Source organism: Jatropha curcas, chromosome 5 (assembly GCF_041381405.1).
Source record: "Jatropha curcas cultivar XTBG-Jc1 chromosome 5, XTBG_Jcur_1.0, whole genome shotgun sequence".
Lineage (NCBI taxonomy): Eukaryota > Viridiplantae > Streptophyta > Magnoliopsida > Malpighiales > Euphorbiaceae > Jatropha > Jatropha curcas.
Window position 1 is genome coordinate 2111230 of NC_143155.1, and position 12173 is coordinate 2123402.

The following is a 12173-nucleotide window of genomic DNA, read 5'->3' on the forward strand; positions in this document are numbered from 1 at the left end:
TGGATGTTTTGGCACGAAATAATTTAATTTTTGAATTTGTTAAATAAAAAAAATATCAGGTTATGCTTAGAAAAATCTCATTTTAAATGTTTTTTTTTATCATTGTAATTTAAATATATTATTATTATTATTATTATTATTATATAGTGGGTAATATTATTTGTGTCTGTAAGTTTCTTAATAAATAAAAAAAAAAAAAATAATTGTTTTTTTATTTTTAATTTTGCGAGAGGAGAAGTGGGAGAAAGCAAAACGCAGTGGAAGTGCTAACATGATATTAGTAGCATAGAGTTTCCGTGAAACCATAAAAGCAGTAGTTATATAGACAGAGAGAAAGTGCCCTAGGATTTGAACCAGAGTGCTACTGCTTACGATCATCTGCCATTCTTTTATTTCCCACATTTCTTCCAACTCTCAACACTCGTGCCTCAATTTTCTGCTTATAATCATGGGTTCAGGTGCTCTATCTGCCTTTTTATTTTTTATTTTTTTATTTATTAATTTTTTTATCGTCTTCAATCAATCATCAGTAGCCATTAACTAGCAAGGGCTTGAACAGGAAATCAGAATTTTGTTTCTCTTAGAAGTTCAATTTGATGTTCAATTTATTTGGGGATGTGCAGATGCTGATATGGAGGATTATGGGTTCGAGTACTCAGACGAGGAGCCTGAGGAGCAGGACGTTGTTATTGAGAATCAGTATTACAACTCCAAAGGTTTTCTTCTTTTAGTTACATACAGATTTGAAAATAGTTATTTTTTTATCAGAAAAATTTCTGAGCTTTATGCTCTGTATCTAAACTAATATCATTGAGCTCTTGTTGGGTAAAATTGTTTGACTATAACTTTAGTTGTAGTGCACTACTTGGCTACTAACCCAATGGCTATTCTTAATTTTCCTATTAACCCAAAGGATGAAGAACTAGTAGTCTACCTATACTGAGCAAATATCTTAGGGTTTTGCTTTTTGTCAGTTGCAATCTCATGAGTTAATGCATATGGATTTTGATTTCTTTTGAAGATTATTAAGAAACTGGTTCTCTAAGAACAAAATTCTTTTGTATGAAACCCGTTAAAGTGCTTATGAAATGATTTAACGTATTGAAAGCATGAATTATGTGTTTTTGCATAGTAATTCTTAGACATGTACAAGTTACTATGATTGTATTGCTTTTCTATGTAATTGTCATATCCTTATTTGATAGCTTTTGCGTAATCTTTACTATCTTTCATTCAGTTAATTTGTGTTCCATGATTTGTATCTTATGATTAACAATGTTCATTTGTGGTAAATAGGTATTATGAATTTTTTAGAACTTTTTGTTGGGAAATCTGTTTTTTTATGACGCTCTGTCTGTGCACTAATCTTTGCAAATATACCAGTTGATTCTTTATATACTATATTAATTTATCTTCACTGGTTTTCTTTCCTTCTCTTTGCCAAAAAAAGGATTGGTTGAAACAGACCCAGAAGGAGCACTTGCAGGTTTTGCACAAGTTGTTAGCATGGAACCAGAGAAGGCAGAATGGTGAGCACCATAGAACTAACATTTATTGTGATGTTCTTGCACTGTTAGAATCCATGTTTGTTGTCCATTTGAGAATGTTGTTTTCAATTTTACTTTTGTTCCTCTTCAAATTTCATTTTTCAATGTGATATGTAATTACATAGAGACTAGATGGTTAGAAGAGGCCACTTATCAAAATTATGAATTTCCTTTGGGAGCGACCTTAGGTAATACAAATGCATCATTGGCTTCACTTTTAATAATGAGAAGTTATAAATCTTGTTGCAGCCTAATTAGAGTAGTTGCTTTAGGAAAACTAGTTTATGATTCTAATGGTTTTAAAGAACATCCTTAGTGCTTGAACACCTCTTTGGAATACTTTTAGAACATGTTGAAGTCATCTATCAAACTATTACAGTATTACTTTGTGTTAGAAAACTTGTATTATTTAGGTCTTTTGCCTGGTCAAATCAAATTTGCCTATTTGGACAAACTTGAGTAAGTAGGAAAATCTCAAATCCTTAAATTGCATCATTATGATTGAGTTACACTATTTTGCTGGTTTATGGTATCACCTTTGTTGATTCGTTCACTCTTTGTTGGAGAAACTTAACCTTGATCATTAAAATGCTTGGGTAGCCGAATCTATTAGCGGAAGAGTCTAGGGAATTATTTTCATCAATTAGGGCTATAATAGGACGATTCTTGTTGGAACAATATAAAATAATTGGATTTAAAGAAAACCTTAGAATTAAAAATCTGAATTGAAAGAGAAAAAAACACAATATGCAAAATGGCTATCGCTGTCCAATTTATACTAATTAGGACAAATCCTTATGCTAGACTGAAACCTATTCCTAAGTAATTAACATACTTTATTAAATAGTAATCGTAAATAAAGAAGGCAATTTAAAATTGTCCTTGACTAATTAACATACTTCATTAAATAGGAATCCTAAATGAAGAAAGATAACTGAAAACTAAAAAAAACTGAAATCCTAATTAAACTTGGATGCTCCTGCATTATTCTCCTTGGGTCAGAAAAAAACTCAGCTCCAATGATCAAGCCTTAACATATTTCTCATATATGGCTGGATTTATTTGTTTTAGCTCTTCGTCAGAAATCCCCATACTTTCATCTATTGGTTAACCAATAAATTTACGAGTACCTTCTACATTGGTTGCCTTGCCTACATCGAACTTCCTTAACATCTAACACTTTTTCAATAACATCAAACTTTGCAACTAGCCACTGCCCAACTTGTTGGATAACTCTTCTTCAAACTCAGCTAAATTCACCCTCCATTGTGGACAGGTGAATGCAATATGTTCATTCTCTCTATAAGTAAACATTGAACCTAAGAATTGCTGCCTCCTTTAGCTGTGTATGAACTAGAATAATTTTTTCCACTATAAGGCACTATATTTTTTGTTTTACCATTCCTTTCAACATTTGTTGCATCCCTTTCCAATTTGTTGGCTTGCTTGATGCCCACGTGCAACTCCCAAATTGTTTTTTGCAATTGGTTCTGTATATGGGTTTTCTTGCACCGTAACTTGAAGTCACTTTTCAGCCACTGATGCATATTGAAGAGCATCCTCAATATTGCGTAAACAAACTACTTCCACCTTGTATGTAATAGACTAATTCAAATCAGTAATTAAACTCGGCAGTGTACTCCTTGGACATGTTGTTTTGCTTCAAACAATGGAACTTCGCATACAATTCCATTGTATAATTAGCAGGCAAAAATTGCTTTTGTAGCTTAACTTTCGAGTGCTTCTGACTGATGATTTTAAGCTTACTTGTGCATGTTGCTCCTCTACTCTCTTCCGCCATTGAAGTGCAATACCTTTAAACTTAAGCTTTACGAATAGCACCTTTAGATTTTTAGCCATGGTTTTCAATTCAAAGCAATTCTGCAGACTAGCTTCCCAATCCAAATATTCCACTCATAACTTTCCATGAAAACTAGGTACTTCAATCTTCCCTCCTCCACCATTCAAATCAAGAGTATGTAGCAATTGCTATTCCAATCCAACTTTCCTGCTTGATATGCAGATCCAGCTTCATGACATGGGTTTGCATCCTCAGCTTCCTCTTCAGTCTCAAGATCTTCTTTCAATCATTCGTTGCATCTCAGTCAACTCCATTTGTTGGGGCTGATTGCCTCTACCTCAATCTCCGCTTCTACCAACCATAGTTTATACCAGAAAAATGAAATCCCAGTGTAATTTAGAATCTTATGAGCTCTAACACCAGTAAATGTGGTGGAAGAGTTTAGGCAATTAGTTCCCAACTATTAGGGCTAGGCTAGAATGATTGTGGGTGGGACAATATAAAATAATTGGGTTTAAGGAAAAACATAGAATTAAAATTCTGAACTGAAAGAGAAAAAACCGAAAACTATTCCTAATTAATTAAGTAAGAAACTATATTAAATAGGCTTATTTTCACCTGTCGTGCCTGAACTATACCTTATATTTCTTAATTGTCTCTATGCTTTAATTCATCACTTAAAAATATATCAACTTTGATTAGTGTAACACAAAAATCTATTTACCAGTTTCCAGGTTGACAACCGGTAAATTTGCTGATGTGGAAACATTTTTAACATAATAAATGAAAAAAATTTCACATCAAACTAGGGAAAGGTGAATCTTTTTTTTCTTTCCCATGACATTCTTTTGTTCTTTCCTTTTCCACTGTCCAAATTGTACTTTTTTGTCCTTTTCATCTTTATATGCTTTTATCCATGATTTAACAAATAAACTTTAACTTCTCATCACTTGCTTGATTTTTCTTCAACAACTCTATCTTTCTTACTATCAATTTTTTCTAGAAACTAGAAAACATATTTGGAAAAATTAAAAGGCTTATCAATGGCAGTATCAGTTTGTGAGTTTTGGGGTTGGGTTGAGATGTGGAAGAAGACAACAAAATTTGGAATACTAAATGAGTGGACAGATCGCTATCAGAGTTCCAATAATTAGAGAAAGAAAAAAAATAATAAAAAAGAGTGAAAGGGGTTGTACATGGACAGGGGAGAGAGCTACGATATCCAAGCCAAAAAGAATGAAATACTCTACTCCATTGCACAATAACAAATCACCTCTTTCTTCCTTTCTTCCTTCCTGGGATTTTCCTACCTCAATTTGACCATTCCTTTCTTTCTTTCTTTCTCTCGCTTTGCTTCTTTATAAAACTTTGTCTTTCTCTCTCCTTTTATTTCTCCAAACAATTTAAGAGGAATTTTATTTTTCCAGGATCTCTATGACGATGGAACTGGTAACAGTTGAAGTCTCAGGAATCAAAAATTGCAGTTTGGTGTTTCATTCCATTCATACAAAGAAGGGATAGAGGAAAGTGTGGGATAGAGGAGAGAGAAAAATAGAATTAAAATTGGGAGAGAAAAATATTAGAATAATCTGATGTGGCATTTTTGGGACAATTATTTGCTGACCGGTAAATTCCATGTCAGCTTCTCACTGGGAGTTGACCGGAAAACTGGCAAATAGACATTTATGTTCCTCAAATAATTGTTAAGGTACTTTTAAGTGACGAATTAAAGTTTAGGGATAATTAAGAAATAGAGGGTATAATTGAGGCACGAAGGGTGAAAATAAGCCGATTAAATAGGAATCCTAAAATAAAGAAGGAAAACCAAAAAACTAAAACATTGAAATACTAATTTAACTTGGATGCTCCTGCATCATTGCTTCTTTTATTAATTTCTTAATTTATATCATAACAATTATAGTTGAATGATCCCTTAAAAATCATTTGCCAACTTGTTGAAAATTATAGTCTAGATCTCTTGAAAGCTATATAGAGGCAGCAGCACAAACTCAGCATGTTTAGCATACTGAACAATGAAGATACACTCATCTGTCAGCATGATTTTCTTTGTTCTGCTTCCAACTTAATTTCTGCAATTTCAATATGATTTGCAATTAGAAATTTCATTTCTTTGACCTCATGCTTTATCAAAATATCTTTTGTAGTTTCTTTTTTTTGAAGTTTAATTGGCTGAATGTTTTTCTTTTGCTACTGTTTTCTTTGTCAACTCCATAGGGATGAGAGTAGATGCTGCCGATGTTCTTAAGGAATCATATTCATATAGAATTGATAGATTTCATTTGCAATTCCATCTGCAATAACCTCAGATGAGTCTTCAAGTAGCAAGCCGGTTAATAAGGCTGCCTAATAGCCTGATTATAAGCTCGTTTATTAGCTGATTTCTTTTCAAACAGCATGATTACTTGCCTTTGTTCCTTCTATTGGTTTCTGCAATTCATTACATTCTTTTGTTGCCACACACTTGTTGCTTTGGCTCCTTTGGATGTAATCGGTGTAGCTATTGGTTCCTGATTTCACTAATCTGCAACTTTTGCTTCTGCTGTGGTCCTTTGTGGTAATTGTTTCTATCCTCTCTGTTTCTGGGTTTTGTATTAGCCAAACTAGATTCTGCCATTGCCGTTTTGGCCTCTTGTAGTTTGGGTTCTTCTACCTTTTTGTTTTAACCTTTCTGTTTGCAGTGGTACTGGTTTTGCTTCCTACTTTAGCTTTTCAAGTTCTCTATGTAAAATCACAGGATTTGTCTTTAGGATCTTATTCAGATAAAAGGGGGAAACAAAGAGGCATGTATTTTCTCTTCTAAGTCATATTTAGACTATAAAGCCAAGGCCAAACTGAGAAGGATATGTGTAACATTTGTGGGAATCATGTTATACCAAATGTACTCATTAAAAGCACTATAAGGGAAAGAAACTAGAGAAATCATCAACTACTGACGGCAAGGGTTTTATGTGCTGTTCTCTTGCATTCCTAGGGTAATAGGCATCACATATAGGGTTAGGATGCTTCACACAAGCCCAATGACAGCACACCAGAAAATATTTGAAAACAGTTCCCTCCATCCATTTTTATCTGTTGCTTTTTAGAAGTTGTTTGTCCAAAATTATTTGTTGCCTTGAGAAGCTTAAGGAGTATTAATTATTTTTTTTCCAATTTTACCCTTATCTCCACTAAACACAATAGTTTTTTACAATTTTCTAAAACCATCTTAGTATATCCACATTTTTCTCTCTTGATTTTAGTTATAGATTAATGGAGAGAGAATTATTGAGATTGAAGTAATTAGGTGGGATAAAGGGTAATTTAGTCAAATTAAGAAATATTCTGTTATAATTTAGGTGATATAAAATTGCTTAATCACTGTGCAAAAGCCAAAAGTGAAAGATAAAAATGGAAAGAGGAGTATTAGTAAGATGCATGTAATTGCTAGTGCTTATATAAGCTTGGACTCCTAAATGTAAAATATAAAACTTGCCACTTTGACAGGGCTACTTCGATGAAATCATATGCCAAATACTAATATCGAAATTTGAAATGTCAAAATAAGCTGTGGCTTATAATAAGATGCGGAGATAATGCGCCAAGATGGTTATGCTGAAAATGAGAAATTAAGGCACTTTCTTGTTTTCATATCTATGGAAAATCTAACAGATACGTACACCTTTGAGTTTCCAGTCCATTGCAATAATAAATTAATAATGCCCTAGTAAAATACACTGTTGTCTTGATTTCAGTTCTCATACTTGGGAAGTCAGTTAGTAGTATAATCTTTTTCTAGCTGGTAGAAAACTGTCTGACTTGGCAAGGTGTCGATGAATTTGTGTATTTTCATTTAACATCCTGGTTGAGTTTTATTATTATGGCATTATGGATGAATAGGATAATAGATGCTCCTTTCCATGTAACAGCAAAGTGGTGTTTGGATATATTTTGGAGTGATCTATGCAAGTGCTCGTTTTCACATAATAATAGTAGTTTAATAATTTGCATTTCAAAATTTACTTTTGATAGAGTGAATAGGGGTTTGCCTGAAGTGGAGAGATGTAAAAAGGATCTAAAGACAGGCATTTATATTCCTTTCTATTTGGTCATGTTTTGTTATGCTCTTTGCTGTTTGAAAAATATGATGTGATTGGAGAGATGTAGTTTAGTAGTTTAGTAGTTTTACTCTTGCATGTTCGGAACCTTTTGGCATATAGTTGTTTATTCTTTTCAAGCCATTGTTTTCATAATCAGATACTTGCTCCTATTCTTACCAGGGGGTTCAAAGCACTGAAGCAAACAGTTAAGCTTTATTATCGTTTGGGGAAGTATAAAGAAATGATGGATGCTTACAGGGAGATGGTTACATACATTAAATCAGCAGTCACACGTAACTACAGTGAGAAATGTATAAACAACATCATGGATTTTGTTTCTGGATCAGCTAGTCAAAACTTTGGTCTTCTGCAAGAATTTTATCAAACTACCCTGGAGGCCCTGGAAGAAGCAAAGAATGAGGTAATATTTTAATAAATATTTTGTGATGCCTTTTATGTGAGGATGTTTACATAGTTCTCTCCTGTGCAGAGACTTTGGTTCAAGACAAATCTTAAGCTCTGCAAGATATGGTTTGACATGGGTGAATATGGGCGGATGAGCAAGGTACTTTATCACAATTGCTTGACCTTGCTATATTTTTCATCTTTTTTAATAATTATTTGGGAGAATAAATTGCATGCTCAGATTCTGAAGGAACTCCATAAATCTTGTCAACGAGAAGACGGAACAGATGACCAAAAGAAAGGCAGTCAACTTCTGGAGGTATATGCAATTGAGATTCAAATGTACACTGAGACCAAGAACAACAAAAAGCTAAAGGTAAGGATTTCCACTGTTTACTTTGTGCATACACTCATGTATCGAGATGATGTATCATATTATCCTGTACTACAATCCGATCTCCAAAAGAATTCATTTCCAAAAACAAAACTATGTTTAAGGATGTTAAATGATTGACTAATTTTGAATCCGAACTCTTTAAAATATTGTCATGTTCAAATTACAACCTGATCATACACTCACTTGATATAGAACCTGAAATTTTGTAAATAGGCTTAGAGGGTAGGGGATTTATGACCTAATCATCTGCTACTATCAAATAATTTGCCATGTGATTGTTGAAATTAACTAAACTAGACAGATTAAGTAGAGAAAAAGTCCTCAGCCTATGTGGTTGCATAGGTTGGGGAAGGTTTTCTATTTTAAGTTTTGGATAGCTTGCCAGCTATTTGATTTGTCCATTGTGCGTAGTATGCAAAATTGTTATGCCTAGTGCCTCCCAAGGACAGGAAACAGGGTAGCGGCTGTGTCAGTCTTAAGAACAGAATGCATGCAGGCATTAAGCTTTAGCATACATATGCTTTGTTTCTTGAGTCTCTATTTATGTTATTGGATTTAATTGAAGGCTTGAAATATAATGATGTGTGTCTCTGTTTTGACTCACCAGCAATTATACCAAAAAGCACTTGCGATCAAGTCAGCAATTCCACATCCACGAATAATGGGGATAATTCGAGAATGTGGTGGGAAGATGCATATGGCAGAGCGTCAATGGGCTGAGGCTGCAACAGATTTCTTTGAAGCTTTCAAGAACTATGATGAGGCTGGGAACCAAAGACGCATACAATGCCTAAAGTATGTTTCCTATTTCTTTTCATTTCTTTCTTCTATTTACAAACACACAAACATAAAGTAAGGCTTTTATGTATTACCTGAAATGTGTAAGAGATTAATATCAGGTACTAGGATTATTAGAAACATAACCCTGCCTTTGAATAAACCCTACATCCAGGATCGTATCATTCTATTTACATACTAAATTCGTGGCATTTGGACAACAGTATGGACTATGGAGTAATTGGACATTAGATTGAGATTTTTAATTTTATAAGCTTTAAAAAAGAAGTTTCAATTAGGATTTATGTTCTATTCAAGATGGTTTATCTGGCTGTAGGATTCTTCATTGCTGAGAACTTTCAATGAACTGTTTCAGTATGATCTAACTATGTTAATCATTGTGGCTGACAGATATCTGGTCCTGGCAAACATGCTGATGGAATCTGAAGTGAATCCATTTGATGGTCAAGAGGCAAAGCCGTAAGTATTTGTATGCATCACCATGAGATATGCTTCCTTTGTGTCTTTTGCACCTCTCTTATGATATTTGCCCTTCAGATATAAAAATGACCCTGAGATTTTGGCAATGACGAACCTTATAGCAGCATATCAACGAAATGAAATACTAGAATTTGAGAAAATCCTGAAGGTATGGTTAATGTATTTTGGAGGAATGTTATAACTGTTGGTTGTTTCTCTGCATGTGCTTAATTTTAAGTTGGACATTTCAGAGTAACAGAAGGACAATTATGGATGATCCATTCATACGGAATTATATTGAAGATCTCTTGAAGAATGTCAGAACTCAAGTACTCCTCAAGCTTATTAAACCTTATACAAGAATTCGGATACCATTCATATCAAAGGTGAAGGACACTGTTTCTTTCTAACTATTGTATCAATTCTTTCAATGACGCTGTTATCTTATTTTTATTAGGAAGATCATCTCTGAAATATTGTGAATATGGTTGACTTGCAGGAACTCAATGTGCCAGAAAAAGATGTCGAGCAGCTGTTGGTTTCATTGATATTGGATAATCGCATTGATGGACATATTGACCAAGTGAACAGGCTTTTGGAGCGTGGAGACAGGTATCCTATCCTTGATCTACCCTTTTTTTTTTTTTTTTTTTCTGTTTGGTATCAGTTCTCTGATTTGTTGATGCTGATATGAATGTCGTTAGCACTTGCTATTTCTGCAGCCATCATGATCATTATCATTGTAAAATGTCATGCAGGTCAAAGGGAATGAAAAAGTATACTGCCATCGATAAATGGAATACACAACTTAGATCACTTTATCAAACTGTCGGTAACCGTGTGTTCTAAGATTTTGTTTATGTCACGATTTCCATCTGGTAGAGGTACTTCTCAGTATTTTGGTAGGAACTTTTCCTCTCTCGTGTGGAACAAAAAGGCTTTTTTTTTAAAAAATTTGAGATTATAAATTGGTATTTCATAAAATATTTATTTTATATTTAAATAAAAAAAAATGCCTATTCAACTATTCCCTCCCTGTTTCATTATTTCATTAACAAGAATCAAGCTTTAATAAAAGAAGTCCAGAGTAGTTATTCTCCATAAATGTTAATAGGCAAATGTCCTAATATATATTTTTGTTTCTCTATTTTTTAAAAATAATAGTTATGTCTTTTAACCTTTTACCATTGTCAGGTCCTTTAATCTAGAAAGTTAGTTTTTACTGATGATTAAAATGCAAAGACTAAAATGACCTTTTTAAACTTAAATCATTTAAAATATGGTAAAATTTATCTGGGTCTCTAAATCATACCATAATTAAAATTTTCTTATCTAACTATGATGTCTTTAATTTTTGCTGTCGTTCCACTGTCAGATCCTTCAATTTACAAATTAGGTTATTATAGTTATTTTTCGAAAATAAAAAAAAGATGAAAATATTAATTATGATATAATTGAGATATACTTTAACCGAAGTTTAATCAACAAGTAATTGTAGGGTCTGAAGTTGGTTTGATTTGGCTAAAATTAATTGCAATTTACCTTTCATTTTCGACATCTTCAGTTGATTAGGTCGACAGGTGTTCCTTCTTTTCATACATTGGCCCAACTTTGTTTAGATGTTATTATTATTTTAAGCTAGTTTCATTTCAAGAAACATTTTGTGGCACCCTTAACACTTTTATAATGATTATTTAAAAATTCTACTTATAAAACTACATCTGTTAAATATTTTAATTTAATCCATTAAATACTTGAACTTGTAATTTGTTAAATTATATCGGTGAAACTCTTATTGCATAGTTAAAAATTGAGAAAATTATTATTCTAAGAGATGCATTAACTACATAGTAAATTAATATTTTGTATAGAAAAGTCAAACTTTAAAAATTATTGATGTTAGTATGACCATGTATGTACAAAAATTAAGTTGGAAAATGTTACAGTATCAATTTTAAAATTTGAATTCGTTACAAGTGTTTTTTTTTTAATCAAAATTCTGAGATTAAATTATGTGTTCATCAACTAATAGATGTATGGCCATTGCCAAAAGTAATATCATATTGCTTTAGGATCAAACGGTAATCCAACAGAAAGAAATATAAACAACTAAGAAGATAAAGAAGGAGATATGTAAATTAAAAGGCGAACAAAATCTATAAAAGGAATTTACAAAATTTAATAGTTAATTTGCTCTCTCCCCCTCTCTCTTCCTCATTCTCCAAAGCCTAAAACTTTTCCTCTCTTCTTCCACAGGCGGCTATTGGTGAGTTCTCATTAGTGGTTACTCCTTTCCTTTTTTGTGTTTAGTTTTTTTTCAAATAATCCTTAAATTTGTTTTCAAATTTGGGTTATAGTCACTTATATATTGAGATTTGTTCTCATATCTAATTTTGAGTTATTGTTATCACCATTATGGTGATTTTCTCTAGCGTATTTTATTATTTGGATAGTTATACAGGAAGAAGTGTAGATCTCCTCTCTAATAAAAGGAAGGAATTTGAAAGTAATCAGATCAGACTTAGAAAGACAATGAAGTCGAACAGTGGCTGTGAATAGCCACTAAGTGGAGCAAGCGATTGCTTATGGCATAAATATTATACTTTGTCAACTCGATAAGATATTTCAAATGAAGATTTGTGGTTTTTTTTTTTTTTTTTTTTATAACT

At 32.7% G+C, this 12173-nt stretch overlaps 1 protein-coding gene across 1 annotated transcript; it reads left to right on the top strand.

Moving 5' to 3' along the window:
• The first annotated feature begins 300 nt into the window (after positions 1 to 300).
• FUS12 (proteasome family protein) lies at positions 301 to 10531 on the top strand. Its single transcript, XM_012220580.4, has 12 exons — positions 301 to 458; positions 624 to 716; positions 1451 to 1529; positions 7626 to 7866; positions 7936 to 8010; positions 8092 to 8226; positions 8855 to 9042; positions 9436 to 9504; positions 9583 to 9673; positions 9756 to 9890; positions 10004 to 10116; positions 10263 to 10531. The coding sequence occupies exons 1-12, from the start codon at positions 449 to 451 to the stop codon at positions 10351 to 10353; spliced, it is 1320 nt and encodes a 439-aa protein (XP_012075970.1). The 5' UTR covers positions 301 to 448; the 3' UTR covers positions 10354 to 10531.
• Positions 10532 to 12173: the final 1642 nt, after the last annotated feature.

What these genes read in the sequence shown, in the direction of transcription:
- FUS12 (XM_012220580.4), top strand. An exon ending in AATATGGGCGGATGAGCAAG is followed by an intron (nt 8,011 to 8,091) that starts GTACTTTATCAC and finishes TTGCATGCTCAG; the next exon opens with ATTCTGAAGGAACTCCATAA. An exon ending in AGACGCATACAATGCCTAAA is followed by an intron (nt 9,043 to 9,435) that starts GTATGTTTCCTA and finishes TGTGGCTGACAG; the next exon opens with ATATCTGGTCCTGGCAAACA.